This window comes from Pan troglodytes, chromosome 21, assembly GCF_028858775.2.
Source record: "Pan troglodytes isolate AG18354 chromosome 21, NHGRI_mPanTro3-v2.0_pri, whole genome shotgun sequence".
Lineage (NCBI taxonomy): Eukaryota > Metazoa > Chordata > Mammalia > Primates > Hominidae > Pan > Pan troglodytes.
The window spans coordinates 70,122,734-70,140,083 of NC_072419.2; the positions used below are offsets into that span (position 1 = coordinate 70,122,734).

Consider the following 17,350-nt stretch of genomic DNA (forward strand, 5'->3'; position numbering starts at 1 on the left):
CAGCCTGGGTGGCAGAGCAAGACTCTGCCTCAAAAAAAAAAAAAGAAAAAGAAAAAAGGAGCCAAAGGCCAAGAGAAAATATTTGCGAAGCATATATTTGATGAAGGACTTGGCACGAGAACACCTAGGAACTCTCACCACTCAGTAATAAAAGATGGGCAGAAGATCTGAACAGACACTTCCCCAAAGAAGAGACCCAGATGTGGAGCAGTCCCCCGATGCTCATCACTGCCAGCTGAGCCACGACACTCACTTGGCCAGAGCCTCACGGTCACCACGTAGACAGCCCAATCGAAACACGGCAAAAAGACCTGGACAGACACTTTACCAAAAAAGATATATGAATGGCATCATCTGCCATCAAAGAAATGCAAATCAAAGACCATAGAGAAGCCAGGTGTGGCGTCTCACATCTGTCATGCCAGCACTGTAGGAGGCCGAGGCAGGCGGATCACCTGAGGTCAGGAGTTCGAGACCAGCCTGGCCAACACGGCCAAACCCCGTCTCTACTTAAAATACAAAAAATCAGCCAGGGGTGGTGCTGGGTGATTGTAATCCCAGGTACTTGGGAGGCTGAGGCAGGAGAATTGCTTGAACCTAGGAGGCAGAGGTTGTAGTGAGCCAAGATCGTGCCATTGCACTCCAGCCTGGACAACAGAGCGAGACTCTGTCAAAAAAAAATAGAGGCCGGGCGCGGTGGCTCACGCCTGTAATCCCAGCACTTTAGGAGGCCGAGGCGGGCAGATCACAAGGTCAGGAGATCGAGACCATCCTGACTAACACGGTGAAACCTCATCTCTACTAAAAATACAAAAAAAATTAGCCAGGCGTGGTGGCGGGTGCCTGTAGTCCCAGCTACTCAGGAGGCTGAGGCAGGAGAATGGCATGAACCGGGGAGGCGTAGCTTGCAGTGTGCCGAGATGGCGCCACTGCACTCAGGCCTGGGCGAAAGAGCAAGACTCCGTCTCAAAAAAAAAAAAAGAAAAAAGAAAAGAGGCGTGGCGATTTTCACCAAAATCCCCGGCGACTGTATGCAAACCCCCAGTGGTGAGCCAATGACTCCTGCAGAGACGCCCAGGCTGCAACCCCCGAGCCGTGGTTTTGCCACCTTGTGGCAGAACGACTCCGCAGACCTGATTCGGTTCAGGATCTCACGATGAGTCCTGGATGAGCCACGTGGGCCCTAAACGGACCCACCAGGGTCCCTGTCAGCAGAGAAGGAGGCAGGAGGGTGACAGAAGCGAGGATGGGAAGGGGCAGGAATGATGTGGGGCGACAAGCCAAGGATGCTATCGCTTCTAGAAGCCAGAAGAGGCACATGGACTCCCCTGGAGCTCCAGGGGATGCAGCCCTGCCGGCTGCTTCAGACTTCAGAGAACCGTGAGACAAAACGTGCATTGCTCTGACAATAAGTCTGGTCATTTATTACAGCAGCCATCAGGAGCCAGGTGCTTGCCAAAAGCACAAAAGCCACAAAAGACACCTGCAGGAGAGCCTCACAGCCCTGAGCCTGACACCCAAACTCCCACATCCAGACGACCACAGAACAGGCTGCAGCCACGCCCCATGCCCCACGACCCACGCCCCACACCCACAGGTGAGGAGCAGTGTTGCTGCTGGCTGCGGCCGTGAGTCCCTCCCACACCAGGACAAGGAGCAAAGCCAGAGATGCAAGGACACCCTGCCGAGTAGCTGCGTTAAAAGTTCAGTCGGCCAGGCAGTGGCTCACACCTGTGATCCCAGCACCATGGGAGGCCCAGGCGGGAGGATCGCTGAGCCCAGGAGTTTGAGACTGGCCTGGGCAACGTAGTGAGATCCTGTCTCCCGTCATAGTGAGATCTACATCTCTATAAAAAACATTTTTAAAAATTAGCCAGGCGTGGTGGCACACGCCCATAGTCCCAGCTACTCAGGAGGCTGAGGTGGGAGGATCACCTGAGCCCAGGAGGTTGAGGCTGCCGTGAGCCGAGATTGTACCACTGCACTCCAGCCTGGGCAAGAGAGTGAGACCTTGTCTTAAAAAAAAACAAAAAACACAGCTGGGCGTGGTGGTTCATGCCTGTAATCCCAGCACTTTGGGAGGCCGAGGTGGGTGGATCACAAGTTCAAGAGATTGAGACCAGCCTGACCAACATGGCAAAACCCCGTCTCTACTAAAAATACAAAATATCAGCTGGGCGTGGTGGCACGTGCCTGTAGTCCCAGCTACTCGGGAGGCTGAGGCAGGAGAATCACTTGAACCTGGGAGGCAGAGATTGCAGTGAGCCGAGATCGCGCCATTGCACTCCAGCCTGGCGACCGAGCGAGACTCCGTCTCAAAACAAAAACAAAAACAAAAAATACTCTGTCCAGTGCCGAGCGCAGAATTTTTTAAAAAATAAAACTAAAACAAAAAACAGCACGTTCCTGTGAAGGGTGTTATTGTCTCTGTCCCAGTCACCAGCTGCTCCCCAACAGACTGTAATGTGATCAAAGCTGATTGCAGGTAATTCTGTTCATACCTGAAAGCAAAAACATCTAGAGAAGGCGCAGCTGAGTTCTCAAGTTTCCCAGGACAGGACTGAACAGGGGAGTGGATTAAAAGAGGCCAAGCCAAGCATCTCCCGAGCAGCTGTGGGATCGGGGTGTGGAGCCGGACGCCCTTCCCACCCCACTACTGACCAAAGCACATGATGTCATCTTTTGGCTGAAACCCTTCCACCCAAAAAATAAAAAGACCATCCCAAGTGCAGGAAATTTTCTTCAACAGAACAATCAGATCTGCCGTGCTGCTGAAACAGGCTGTGAAAGGTGTTCAGGAGGCGAAACACTGTTCAGGAGGCCAGGTGGGGGAACCTCACATTCCGTCGGGCACCAGGAGGGCCGAGATGCCACGCACACTCAGGACAGGAGTCCCTGCATGGACGTAACCTCAGAGGTAACTCCCTGCCCTCGTGTGATCAGGACGGCTGAGACCGTGGTGGGGGTCCTCCTCCCCAACCTTCGTGGAGAGAAAGAGGGAACACCAGAAGGGGACACAGCCACGGCCCCCTCCGCTCACCAGTTCCTGCTTTATCCCCAGCAAAGAGCTCTGGGGGCGGTGAGGAGCTGCTGTCAGCACAAGGGAGAGAAACCCTGAGACCCGCCGGAGGCCGGCCTGGTCCAAGAAGCAGCTCGAAGACCACCCTACCCTGAGAGCTGGGACCCTCACTCCCCTCCCGGAGCAGACAGCAGGCTTGCAGGCAGCGCTGGGCACCCGAGAAGCCATCGTCCCCCATCTGGAGCTCCCGCAGTTCTAATGTACGCTTAAAAATCCCAACATGTCAAGCTCCCACCTCACCAGGGTTCAAGTACACACTTCACAGAATACACAGATTCTCCTGTAGCAGCACCGCTTAGGCATGTGTGGGGCCATTTAGTTGGGGCACCTGGGCTGTTTCTTTACCATCTTCTCATGCAGTAGCTACACATCCACTTTGTCAAGGCCTCACCAGTCACCTCTCAGGTCCTTACTGTGCTCCCTCCGCAGATGAGGAGACGCCAGGGCCTGGGGAGGCATGGGCCTGCCTGCCTGCCCCATAGCTGCAAACATGAATCTGAACATTTTAATGCTATTTCCCATAAGCTCTCATAGAAGTGAACTGCTGTAACTCAGAAATAAATTTCAAGGGATACTGTTTCTTGGAAGCTGCTCAGTTAGAATGAATTTGGCCTCCCTGCCTAGAAAATCACTCTTAAAAGCAAACAGGCCTCAGGGTCACCAGGGGCCGGGATGATGCACAGAGGGGTTGGGGCATCGGCGTCGAATGATCCACGGTGACCGCTTGACATGTGTCCTTAGAAAAGAGACTTTGTGGCCGGGCGCGGTGGCTCACGCCTGTCATCCCAGCACTTTGGGAGGCCGAGGCAGGCGGATCACGAGGTCAAGAGATCGAGACCGTCCTGGCCAACATGGTGAAACCCCGTCTCTACTAAAAATACAAAAATTAGCCAGGCGTGGTGGTGGGCACCTGTAGTCCCAGCTACTCGGGAGGCTGAGGCAGGAGAATGATGTGAACCTGGGAGGTGGAGGTTGCGGTGAGCTGAGATTGCACCACTGCCCTCCAGCCCGGCAACAGAGCGAGACTCAAAAAAAAAAAAAAAAAAAAAAAGAAAAGAAAAGAAAAAGAAAGAAGGAAAAGGGACTTTGTGGCCCGGCACACTGGCTCACGCCTGTAATCCCAGCACTTTGGGAGGCTGAGGCGGGCGGACCGCTTGAGGTCAGGAGTTCGAGACAAGCCTGGCCAATATGGTGAAACCCCGTCTCTATTAAAAATACAGAAATTAGCCGGGCGTGGTCACGGGAGCCTGTAATCCCAGCTACTCGGAGGCTGAGGCAGGAGAATCACTTGAACCCAGGAAGCGGAGGCTGCAGTGAGTCGAGATCACACCACCGCACTCCAGCCTGGGTGACAGTGAAGCTCTGTCTCAAAAATAAAAAATTTTTAAAAAAGGGCCTTTGCTTCTATAAATGGGATGAAAATTAAAAATCCTCTTCTCTAAGATAGAATAAATCTTTAATGGAAACAAACTGACCTCCATGGGATCATGATCTACTTCCAAACCCCAAGCTTCCAAATCCCAGCCTGAGGGCTCAGGCGGAGGACGCAGCTCAGGGAGTCACTGGCCGCCACAGCGTGGGCAGAACCATCCTCCATCCTCACACAGCTCACAGCCTTGTGTCCTCATCTTAGCAACTCAGAATAATCTAATGGAAGAGTTTCACAGTTGCCTTGGAAACCCAAGGGATTTAAGACTCTAACAAAAGTACACAGCCAAAATCACTTGTTGGATTCTAAAAACACCTTCTGCTCGACAACTGCATTTAAAGCATTCAGCCCACAGGCTTAAGGAGTGCACTATTTCTCAGTGCCTGCATCGACTCTCATAATACAAAGGCCTCCAGCACGGGCACCTGCCAGCGAGTTACGTGCACGCACAGGGAGGTGGCCTGGGACCGCTGGGAGGGGCCTCGCTGCGCTGACAACGGACCCTGCAGCGCATCTGTAAACATCAGAATACACCCCCCAAAGCTGTGTCTCTTGCCAGGGACCACTGCTTCTCAGATTTTAGTTGGAGCTAGTGGAAGATTATAAACAGTTACAAGCAGATGGAAAGGCCACTGGCCCTGACCTGCTGCCTGTACACTCTCCACACGCACAGCAGCACATAGAGAAACGATTTTCCCAACTGGTAATGTCTGGAGACATTTTTGGTTGTACCAACGGAGGATCCAAAGGCAGGTGCTCCTGGCATCTGTGGGTGGAGGCCGGGGTGCTGCTAACATCCTGCAGTACCCAGGACAGCCTCACGATGGAGCACAACTCAGCCTGAGGCTGAGTTAAACCAACTGCTGTTTTTGGTTTGTTTTGAGGTTTTTTGATTTTTGTTTTGTTTTGTTTTGAGACAGGGTCTCAACTCTGTCTCCAGGCTGGAGTGCAGTGGCGCGATCTCAGCTCACCGCAACCTCCGCCTCCCTGGTTCAAGCGATTCTCCTGCCTCAGCTTCCTGAGCAGCTGGGACTACAGGCGCGCACCACCACGCCCAGCTAACTTTTGTATATTTAGTAGAGACGGGGTTTCACCATGTTGGCCACGATGGTCTCGATCTCCTGACCTTGTGATCCGCCCGCCTTGGCCTCCCAAAGTGCTGGAATTACAGGCGTGAGCCACCCCGCCCGGCCTCAGATAACTTTTGTATTAGAAATGGGATTTCACTACTTTGCCCAGGATAGTCCCAAACTCCTGGCCTCAAGGGATCCTCCTGCCTCGGCCTCCCAAATTGCCTCCAAAAGGGATTTTGGGCCTGAGCGACTGCACGTGGTCACCAACTTTTACTGAACATCCAGGGTCTGGCCATAGCTGAGTGCAGGACACACAGCAACAACAGATGAGAATGAATAAAAGCTACATTGTGTCAAAGTAGAACAGCATTTACCCGCAGGTGGGGTAGAGGCAAGAGGAAGGTACTGTATGACGGATACAGTTTCCCTTTGGGATGATGGAAAAGTTGTGATCGCAGAACTTCATGTGCCACAGAAGGGCATATTGGTCAGGGATGGACCACAGATAACCACTGTGGTCCCGTAGATTAGAACACAGCCGGGAAATTCCTGTCACCTGGTGACGTCATAGCCATCGCCACATCCTAGCACAACTTTAAAAAATCAGTTTAGTGTAGGCCACGCCAAGTGTTTATAAAGTCTGCAGCAGTGCACAGTTCTGTCCTCAGCCTTCATGTTCACTCAGCACTCGCTCACCCAGGGCAACTTGCAGTGCAGCAAGCTCTGTGCATGGCAGGGGCCCTACCCAGGCACGCCGTTATCTTGTATACCCTATTTTTACAGCACCCTTTCTATGTTTAGACACACAAACACTTCCCATGGTGCCACAGCTGCCTGCAGTGCTCAGCACCGTAACTAACACTGGCAGGTTTGTGCTGGGCCTGTAACCGGCTGCACTTTCTAGTTCTGTGACGGGCGCTCCATGACGCTCCCAGAGCAACAGAATCGCCTAGCGATGCGTTTCTTGGAACCTATCCCTGTCATCAAGCAACGCGTGACTTTAATGCCAGTGAAATGTACATTTGAAAATGGTTAAAATGGTAAGGTTTACATTATGTATGTTCCACCACAATGATAAAAGTTAACGTATTATCGAGCTGTGTTCACTCCCAGCTCTCGCAGATCTCTCAGCGACAGAGAGGAGGGACCAGGGTCAGGAGAAGAGGCCACACCCGCCCTGCCCAGGAAGCCCTCCAGCCAGGGGGGCAGGCAGCGTCTCCCACTGCGCCACCCACACACGGCATCTGCGACATTTTTCAGGGCCTCCCACCCTGCGGCTTGCTGTCTTTCGTCCTCCTCTGTCCACTCACGCCCTCCCACGTTCATTTCCAGGCTTCATCCTAGAGGAACCTCCCCACGGGCAGCACCTGCTAGGACACCTCCATTTCTTCTTCCCTTTAATTAAGAGACAGGGTCTGGCTCTGTCGTCCAGGCTGGAGGGCAGCAGCGCAATCACGGCTCACTGCAGCCTGGACATCTTGGGCTCAAGCCATCCTCCCGCCTCAGCCTCCCAAGTAGCTGAAGTACAGGCACAGGCAACACCACACCCAACTCCAAATATCCTTCCTTGACTTGGGCCACAGCCTGGGGAAAAGAGCAGAGGCCAAATCCCCACAATTATTAATATTACATGCCCAGCACCAGGAATGGTGGCCAGTACTCAGCAACATTTAATTTATTATTTACAAATATGGAAGACACATAAGGGACAACCATTCAGGTGGTGACGTCCAGCTTCAACAGAGCTAAGCTCAGAGCCCCTTTGCAGTGAGTAATAGGCAGGACCCAAGGGGAGACCCTGTATCATGAGGTGTAAGAAAAAACATCAGCCAGGCACGGTGGCTCACACCTGGAATCCCAGCACTTTGGGAGGCTGAGGTGGGTGGATCACCTGAAGTCAGGAGTTCGAGACCATCCTGGCCAACATGGTGAAACCCCGTCTCTACTGAAAATACAAAAATTATCTGGGCGTGGTGGCACTTGCCTGTAATCCCCAGCTAATCGGAGGCTGTGGCAGGAGAATCACTTGAATCCGGGAGACAGAGGTTGCAGTGAGCCGAGATCACGTCACTGCACTCCAGCCTGGGCAACAGGGTGAGACTGTCTCTCTTTTTTTTTTTTGAGATGGAGTTTCGCTCTTGTTGCCCAGGTTGGAGTGCAATGGCGCGATCTCGGCTCACCGCAACCTCCGCCTCCCAGGTTCAAGTGATTCTCCTGCCTCAGCCTCCCAAGTAGCTGGGATTACAGGCTACTTTTCTGTATTTTTAGTAGAGATGGGGTTCTCCATGTTGGTCAGGCTGGTCTTGAACTCCCGACCTCAGGTGATCCACCCACCTCAGCCTCTCAAAGTGCTGGGATTACAGGCGTGAGCCACCACACCTGGCTGAGACTGTCTCAAAAAAAAAAAGAAAAAGAGGAAAGAGAGGAAACAAACACCGCCTGTTGGCTTCAACAGCAGAACCCACAGGTGTCAGCAGACACAAAATCCACTTGCCGGGAAAGGCTGCTTCTTGGCTGTAACCTCTCAGGTCCCCAGGTCAAGGCAAGCTCAGCCACCAAGGACAAAGTACATTCACATGGTGTTTCCATTCAACATTCACCATAGCAACAGTGACCAAAGGCAGAAGTCCAGGATGAAAAGCCTGGAGCTGAAGGCCACCCTGGCAAGCGGGCAGTCGAGTTACCCCAGTCGGGGCTCATGGGAGGGTCCCACAGGCCAGGGGAAGCTGACCCTGCAGGCCACGCCCTCACCAGGGCTGAGGGGTCCCCTCCCGGTGTCACCCACCCCCCGGCTCACGTCCCTGTGGCTTCAGAGGGGCCCAGCCCAGGCAGCCCCCGTGTGTGGGTGACACCAGTGCCGTGCTGATGGGGACAGATACACAGGGTCTCCGAGGGCCCTGGTGATGCCCTGCCCTTTGAGATGCATTGGCTGCATTCCCAGTGGTCACGACAACCTCCTATAAGAGGAAGTGACCCTAGAAAGCCACCAGTGTGAGCCTGGACATGCGTCACTGCCTCCACACAGCACGCAGCCGTGAGGCCTGGACACACTGGGGCAGCTGAGCCCCCGTAACGAGTGAAAGGCTTACTTGAGTCTCGGCTGCTGAACGGCCACCCCGACGTCGGCAGGAAGGACGGCACCGGGGAGCTGGCCCGGCTGTCATCTTCCACCTGCTGTGTGATGTGCCGGACGGTCTCTTTGTTTTTCCGATTCTTCCTTCGGCCCGTGGGCTGCCAGGCATCACCAGCACTCTGCTCTGAGAAAGAGTTCTGTACTGCACCGTCCTTGGCAGAAGGCAGCTCGCTCCCTCCGTACTGAGACGGTGAAACCTGCTCTTCCTTGATGCGCAGAGGCCCGTAGCCCACGTCTCCAGGCCACAGAGGCTGCGAAGAAACATCATCAGGGCCGTCGGCCTTGGGCTCCTGATCCTCTTTCCCGTAGCTGCTCCCTCCGTCGTGACAGCTGGCGATGGCCGAGTCTCCGGAAGAATTGGCAGGACTCGTTCGCCGTGCCAGCCACGGGGAGATGCTCCTCCCGGCCATCACGGCCGAGATGAGAGCTTCCGTGCTGCTGCTGGACGAGGCGCCGATCTCGAACTCCGCAAGCTCATCTGAGGCATCCGACTTGATGCTGATGTCCAGCGCCGCCTTGATGAAGTCGTGGCAGGCTTGCACGATGTCCGTCATCTGCAGGAAGCTGGCGGCTGACATCACCTCGATGACGTTCCTGCTGGTGAGCGCCAGGTGCGCAGAGTACATGAAGTCGATGATGGCCTTGAAGCCCTGGGCCGTGACGATGTCCAGGTGCGTGACCGTGGCCTGCTCCGACGTCTTCTGCACCTGGCAGTAGAGCGTCTTGAAGTAGCGGCTGCTGCCCAGCAGGACGTTCTTGTGCGCCTTGAAGACCTTGCCCTCCACGACCACGCAGACGTCGCACAGGACGCCGTGCTGCCTCTGCTCGTTGAGCTCCCGCAGCAGGTGCCGGTAGTGGGACGCGATTTCCATATCTTCCTTTCGGTTGTTCATTTGGAAGCCCTGGTGTCGCCTCTTCTACAGACTCTGTGGAGGTAAGAACAAGAGTTACCCAAGCTCAGCACAGACAGAGGCCGTGAGAGGACGCCGGGCGGGGCGCAGGAGGGCCATGGGGCACAGAGTGCGGCCAGCGGAAGGACGACCCACGTGAGAGCCCATCCACAGGTGTGCAGCGGGAGGCCTGTGTCTCCGCCTGAAGCAGGGCAGCAAACGCCGGAGGGCACCAGTGCGTCCAGGGTGGGACGTCTGCCACGTGTTTCTGTGCTTGAGGCTAATGGGGTTCTGAACAGAATCCCACATACGGCAACTGGCATATCCCAGGAACGATGAGAACACCTAGCCGTGGCTGAGCAACTCTAACCCAAACTGAGAACTCGGTTAAATGGCCCACACTGTGGCCGTCCCTCACGCTTGAAGAAACATTCTTAAGGAAAAAGAATAAAACTTCCAGGCTGGGCGCGGTGGCTCACGCCTGTAATCCCAGCAATTTGGGAGGCCGAGGCGGGTGGAGCACAAGGTCAGGAGATCGAGACCATCCTGGCCAACACGGTGAAACCCCGTCTCTACTAAAAATACAAAAAAGCAGCTGGGCGTGGTGGCGGGCGCCTGTAGTCCCAGCTATTCAGAAGGCTGAGGCAGGAGAATGGAGTGAACCCGGGAGGCGGAGCCTACAGTGAGCTGAGATCGCGCCAGTGCACTCCAGCCTGGGCGACAGGGTGAGACTCCATCTCAAAAAAACAAAAAACAAAAAACAAAAAACTTCTTACACAAAAAACCCACAGAATAAGGATCATAGCCTTAGTCCTGAAAATTTCCAAAACTCTGAGCTCAAACGAGCTGAAGTCTTCTGGAGGAGGGAGGCTGCCTGGCTTAGGCCTGGGTCCCTGCCCGGCACTGGGACAGGGCAGGAGGGAGCTCAGGCCCTGCGGCTGCCAGCGCCCTGGACGTCTGAGACACGACTGGTCTCTGGGTCCCCCTCATCAGAAGACAGCCCTGCCTCACAGAGTCACAGGACACACAGAATCATTTCTGAATTGGGTGCACCCCGTCCCGGAGTCTCTCCTGTCTCTCCTTAGACTCAGGGATGTGAGTCCTCCGCCTGTTCTCGTCTGCTGGGGCCGCCCTATCAAGCCTGGGAGGCTCAGACAACAGAAACGTATTCTCAAGTCCAGAATCAGGATGTCGGCCGAGCCGGTGCCTGTTCCAGCCCCTCCCCCAGCCGGCGTTCTGTGTGGAGGCATCGCACCAGCTCTGCCTCTGTCTCAACACGGCTTCTCCCGGTGTGCACGTCTGTGTCCAAATGTCACCCTTTCACAAGGACACCAGTCATCCGGGAGTAGGGGCCCACCCCCACGGCCTCATCTTAATTAATCATATCCACAGTGACCCTGTTTCCAATAAGGTCACATTCTGGGGTCCTAGGGGGCTAGAACTTCCACAGACAAATCGTAAGGGGACACGTTCACCCCACAGCCCTGCCTGGGAAAGAAACAGTGGTTGGGTCTCTCCTGTTACAAACCCCATTCTCCAGCTGATGAGTCAAGTAGGACTCACCTGAAATGCTAAATGTGTTTAATAGGAGAAAACTAAGCGAGCGTGGGAATATTCCATGTCCTTCTGGCAAGGAGCCCCCACATGCAGCCCTCATGGGGGACGGGGCCGGGGCCGGGGGCTCAGCAGTTTTGTATCACACACTCCTGGGCTCCGACTGGTTACGACATACACACCTTCACTTAGTCATGACAGAATTTTTTTTTTTTTTTTTTTTTTTTTTGAGACGGAGTCTCGCTCTGTCCCCCAGGCTGGAGTGCAGTGGTTTGATCTCCGCTCACTGCAAGCTCCGCTCCCAGGTTCATACCATTCTCCTGCCTCAGCCTCCCGAGTAGCTGGGACTACAGACACCCGCCACCACGCCTGGCTGACATTTTTGTATTTTTAGGAGAGATGGGGTTTCACCATTTTGGCCAGGCTGGTTTCAAACTCCTGACCTCAGATGATCCACCCGCCTCGGCCTCTCAAAGTGCTGGGATTACAGGCGTGAGCCACCACGCCCAGCCTAAAATGTCCTGAGAAAAGTAATTATTCTGTCTCACATTTCACAGGCTGGGAAGATGAGGTAGAAAGGAGAGAGAAGCTTTTGTGCCTGTCTCTGCCTTCAGGGTCCTGGGCCAGCCCCTCCTTGGATGGTGCGGGGTTCCCAGGCCCCCACAGCCGGTATCCTGGGCCATCCCCCCTCCTTGGATGGTGCGGGGTTCCCAGGCCCCCACAGCCGGTGTCCTGGGCCATCCCCCCTCCTTGGATGGTGTGGGGTTCCCAGGCCCCCACAGCCGGTGTCCTGGGCCATCCCCTCCTTGGATGGTGCGGGGTTCCCAGGCCCCCACAGCCGGTGTCCTGGGCCATCCCCCCTCCTTGGATGGTGCGGGGTTCCCAGGCCCCCACAGCCGGTGTTGCCTGTCGGGAGACGCGCTGCAGAAGACCGGGCCCAGCCTCCCCTTCACTTCCTCCCCGCTGGGCACGAGGGCTGTGACGGCGGTGACCGCTGACCATTACAGGAAGGGCCTCAAGCCCCCAAGATGCCAAGACCAGGCCCCCGCCTGACTCCAGGTGCTGCCTCAACGGCGGCAGAGAACAAAGGCCCCATCCCGCCCCACACTGGCCCCGGGCTTGAGGGCTGGAGGCAAACGCGTGTGGGTGCAAGCAGAACAAGGAGCTGCCGAAAAGGAAGACGTGACGTTAGGAGCAGGCTGTGGGGAGGGGGTCATGTGCTGAGGCCACTGGGTGGTTCTTGACCGGAGAGCATCTCAGAGCCCCAGGAGGGCAGGGCGGGTGTCCCACCAGGCACAGCTTCACCCAGATTAACTAGGCATCGGGGAAGTGACCAAAACACACTTCAAACCCAGGAAAACAACCATTCAATCCCGAAGCTGGGGGGTCCACAAGTGACACCTGGCTCCGGGCCACGTGATGGGAACCGTCAAAAGCTCCAGGCACCCTGTATCCAGGCTAGGAAGCTGACCGATCATATTTAATTTCCTACGTGAATAAAACGTCTCTTTATTCATCAGGAAAACAGAGCCTGTAAGAATTAAGGAGAACTATGAAAACAACAACAAAAAAAATGCCAGAGATTTTATAGAAGCAGTGGCTACCTCACAACGGTCCACACCTCCACGTAAGATTTCACAGAAGCAGCGGCTACCTCACAACGGTCCACACCTCCACGTAAGATTTTATAGAAGCAGCGGCTACCTCACAACGGTCCACACCTCCACGTAAGATTTCACAGAAGCAGAGGCTACCTCACAACGGTCCACACCTCCACGTAAGATTTCAGAGAAGCAGAGGCTACCTCACAACGGTCCACACCTCCACGTAAGATTTCAGAGAAGCAGAGGCTACCTCACAACGGTCCACACCTCCACGTAAGATTTCACAGAAGCAGAGGCTACCTCACAACGGTTCACACCTCCACATAAGTTCAACTTAAATCAAAAGTTCTGAAATACATTTAATAATGTATTTCAATCCAATCAGGGCAGCTTAAAATCAGTTATATACTCAGAGATTTTATAGTTAAAAAAATAAATAAATAAAATTTTCATTTGGGAAAAAAGTTATCTGTCAGGCCAGGCGCGGTGGCTCACGCCTGTAATCCCAGCACTTTGGGAGGCCGAGGCGGGTGGATCACGAGGTCAGGAGATCGAGACCATCCTGGCTAACACGGTGAAACCCCGTCTCTACTAAAAATACAAAAAATTTGCTGGGCGTGGTGGCGAGTGCCTGTAGTCCCAGCTACTCAGGAGGCTGAGGCAGGAGAATAGCGTGAACCCGGGAGGCGGAGCTTGCAGTGAGCTGAGATCGAGCCACTGCACTCCATCCAGCCTGGGTGACAGAGCAAGACTCCGTCTCAAAAAAAAAAAAAAAAGTTATCTATCCACTAAAAGGAAAAAAGTAACAATCTTTTGCAGTGGCACGATCTCGGCTCACGGCAGCCTCCAACTCCTGGGCTCAAGCAATCCTCTTGCCTCAGCCACCCAAGTAGCTAGGACCACAGGTGCACACCCCAATGCCTGGCTAACTTTTTCATTTTTTGTAGCGACAGGAGTCTTGCTTTGTTGCCCAGGCTGGTCTCAAACTCTTGGGCTCAAGCGATCTTCCCACCTCGGCCTCCCAAAGCACTGGAATTACAGGCGTGAACCACCACACCCTGACAAAAAACGATAATCTTCAAAAGAGATTAGTCAGCTATGGAAATATTAAGAATACACATAATCTCTCTAAGCCCAGAACAGGGAAGTTCTAGGAGAATATTTGAATTTACATTTCAAATTCGATAATCTCTCAGCATCAGAAATCCGCTCGTGGGGCCACATCAACCCCACTGTGGTAGAAGAGCAGCTGCAACCCCAAAACAGAAGCACCCGGGGCTACTCAGGCTCGACACGCAAGCAGCAGACTTGAGCTCACAACCCGTATTCTGTGTGGGAAGCACCTGCCCTGGCCTGGAGGAGCACACCATCTAACGGACACACCCCTGGCCACAAGACACACCGCTGTTCACAGGACACACCTGTGGGCAGACAGCTGCATCCACAGGACACACACCTGTTTGCTGGGCACACCTGTGGCTGCGGCACAGGCTCACAAGTACTTGGTACATCTCAGGTCCCCGTGTGGCACCCCCGTGCGCGAGGTGCCCCTTCAGAGAGGAGCTCCCGATCCACACTGGGGCACAGGTGCCAAGTCTCCAAAGAGTGGGTGCTGCGGGCTGCAGGGACCAAGGGGCACCCGCGGCTGCACTGATGTCAGGTTGCCCAATAGCTACCCTAGACCCTCAGAGGGACGCCGCCTCTGCTGTCTCCTCCAAACACCGCCTCAGCTTTTTCTGAGGCTTCTTGGTATCTGCTTTACTTATATATCACGAATCTCAAGATCCTTCCCTTCAAACAGAATCGCTTATGAAACAGGCATCAGCATAACCACTCTGGTGACCACAACAACCTGAAGCCATGCTCCAAACTCACAAGCCGCGTCACCGTGCAGGTGCTGGGGGCACAAACCCACGCATGGCCCCGCCTCAACCGCCGACAACCAGGTGCACCGGACGCTGCGCAGTTACACCGTGCAGGCTCCGCCCCAGGTGCACAGGACGCTGCGCAGTTACACCCTGCAGGCTCCACCCCCGGTGCACGGGACGCTGCGCAGTTACACCGTGCAGGCTCTGCCCCAGGTGCACAGGTCGCGGTGCAGTTACATTGTGCAGGCAGTGAGGGGGGCTGCGTGGGGCCTGTCCTGCCAGGCAGGCAGTGCGCCAGCACACTGTGCTTTTGGGGGCTATTTCAAACCCCAATAGCCACCAGGAGAGGGAGAGGTGGTCTCCACAGTGCACGCTAACGAACTGAGGGCCTCAAAACCAGCACAGCTGGGAGGGATTTAGCGGCGAGCCTGTGCTTCTAGGTCCAAAGCCCGGGTGCTCCCACCCATCGTGCCGTCCTGTGCTGGCACCAGGTCGGCCAGTCCTCCCTGGGATCCGGGGAGCAAGGTCATGCACCTGTGTCCCCAGCAGAATGACCACCGGCAAACAGGCTCCGCCAAACGTGGCTTCTATCCTCCTCCTTCCTGGGTCAGCTGGAGTGAAGGAAGAGTGGCCTCTGCCGAATGCACATAGGAACGGCCCAGCCTCTAGGGCCATCTTGGAAGTGGCGGTGCCCATCCCAAATCCTCTCTCCAACAGACTCCCGGAAGGTGACGGGTGTCCATCATTGAGCGCCTTTGAAGACTGTAAACAGGCGCGCTGCTGTTGAGGACGCACACTTCCCACTCACTCCAATCCTCTCATTTGAGGACGAATGTGCCCTGGCCACAGCCTGGATAGATCCCTGTGTCGCAGGACGCAGACCAAGGAAATCTGAAGACCGCGATGAATATACTCCATTTGCTGCACTGTGTGTTCAAAGTATTAATTTAGGGGGCAGACTGGGGTTATTTTTCCCCGCGTCCCTAAGGAGCTCTGCCCGGAAGGCTGTTTGTTCTAATAAAAATGTAAAACAGCAGGCGCGATTCAGGCGGTAGTGTGTCTGCCGCATCCACCGGACGCCCGATCCGCGTAGGGCACAAGGCAGGGAGGGCGGGAGGCCTCGGGTGCCCCCTGCTGGCAGCGCCTGGCACGCGGCGTCCCGGGCCTCCGGCTCCTCCCCTAGGGCCCATCCCTGCGTCTAATTCCAAACAACTCAGCGGGGAAGAACCACCCTCTCAAACATCAACTCACACTGTTTTACCACATTCACACTCGATCTCTCTGTTTTGCCTCTGACTTGAAACCTGCATTTCCGTTAGGCTCCACTTAAACCTTTCATTTAAAATTCTGCTTAAGGCCGAGTGCGGTGGCGCACGCCTGTCATCCCAGCACTTTGGGAGGCCGAGGCGGGCGGATCACCTGAGGTCAGGAGTTCAAGACCAGCCTGGCCAATATGGTGAAACCCCATCTCTACTAAAATACAAAAATTAGCAGGACGTGATGGCAGGCGCCTGTAATCCCAACTACTTGGGAGGCTGAGGCAGGAGAATCACTTGAACCTGGGAGGCGGAGGTTGCAGTGAGCCGAGATCATACCATTGCACTCCAGCCTGGGCAACAAGAGTAAGACTCCATCTCAAAAAATAAAATAAAATAAAAATAAAATAAAATAAAATTTTGCTTAAAATGTTATCTAACAGGCCAGGCACGGTGGCTCAGGCCTATAATCCCAACACTTTGGGAGGCTGATGCAGGAGGATCACTTGAGGTCAGGAGTTCAAGTCCAGCCTGGGCAAAATGGTGAAACCCGGTTTTTGTTTTTGTTTTTTTATATATACTTTAAGTTCTAAGGGTACATGTGCACAATGTGCAGGTTTGTTACATACGTACACATGTGCCATGTTGGTGTGCTGCACCCATTAACTCGTCATTTACATTAGGTATATCTCCTAATGCTATCTCTCCCCCCTCCCCCCACCCCATGACAGGCCCTGGTGTGTTCCCCACCCTGTGTCCAAGTGTTCTCACTGTTCAATTCCCACCTATGAGTCAGAACATGCAGTGTTTGGTTTTCTGTCCTTGTGATAGTTTGCTCAGAATGATGGTTTCCAGCTTCATCCATGTCCCTACAAAGGACATGAACGCATCCTTTTTTATGGCTGCATAGTATTCCATGGTGTACATGTGCCACATTTTCTTAATCTGGTCTATCATTGATGGATGTTTGGGTTGGTTCCAAGTCTTTACTATCGTGAATAGTGCCACAATAAACATACGTGTGCATGTGTCTTTATAGCAACATGATTTATAATCCTTTGGGTATATAGAGCTAGATTCTGTCTCAAAAAAAAAAAAAAAAAATTAGCTGGGCATGGTAGTGCACACCTGTGAGTCCCAGCTACTAAGGAGGCTGAGGTGGGAGAATCACCTGAGCCTGGGAGGCAGAGGATGCAGTGAGCCAAGATGGTGCCACTGCACTCCAGCCTGGGTGACAGAGCGAGACTCTTAAAAAAAAAAAAAAAAGTAATTAACAGATAAATCACCATTTTAAAGTGGAAGCAAGATACCCTTGGCTCTAGAATCAAACTGCCAGTGGCCAGGAGGGCTCTGGGGAAGACAAAGGTGGCCGCAGCCATCTGTCCAGATCAAGTTTAACTCACCTACTCTAAGAACTGCTCTCCACAATTATTTTGGTGAAACTGTTTTGTTTTCAGACAAGGT

General features: G+C 54.1%; 1 protein-coding gene across 5 annotated transcripts in view; it reads right to left on the bottom strand.

The window, feature by feature from the left end:
• ZBTB46 (zinc finger and BTB domain containing 46) overlaps positions 1 to 17,350 on the bottom strand; it is an 88,609-nt gene that overhangs the window by 38,627 nt on the left and 32,632 nt on the right. For 4 of the 5 annotated variants that reach the window (XR_008541286.2, XM_016938378.3, XM_024352135.3 and 1 more), the window contains exon 2: positions 8,671 to 9,640. Coding sequence is in view for 4 of the 5 variants with exons in the window: in XM_016938378.3 (XP_016793867.2) it covers positions 8,671 to 9,607 (937 nt within the window). In the remaining variant the exon portion in view is untranslated. Of the gene's footprint in view, positions 1 to 8,670; positions 9,641 to 9,760; positions 16,587 to 17,350 lie in introns of those variants that run through there. The other variant, XM_063802763.1, reaches the window with a different exon arrangement.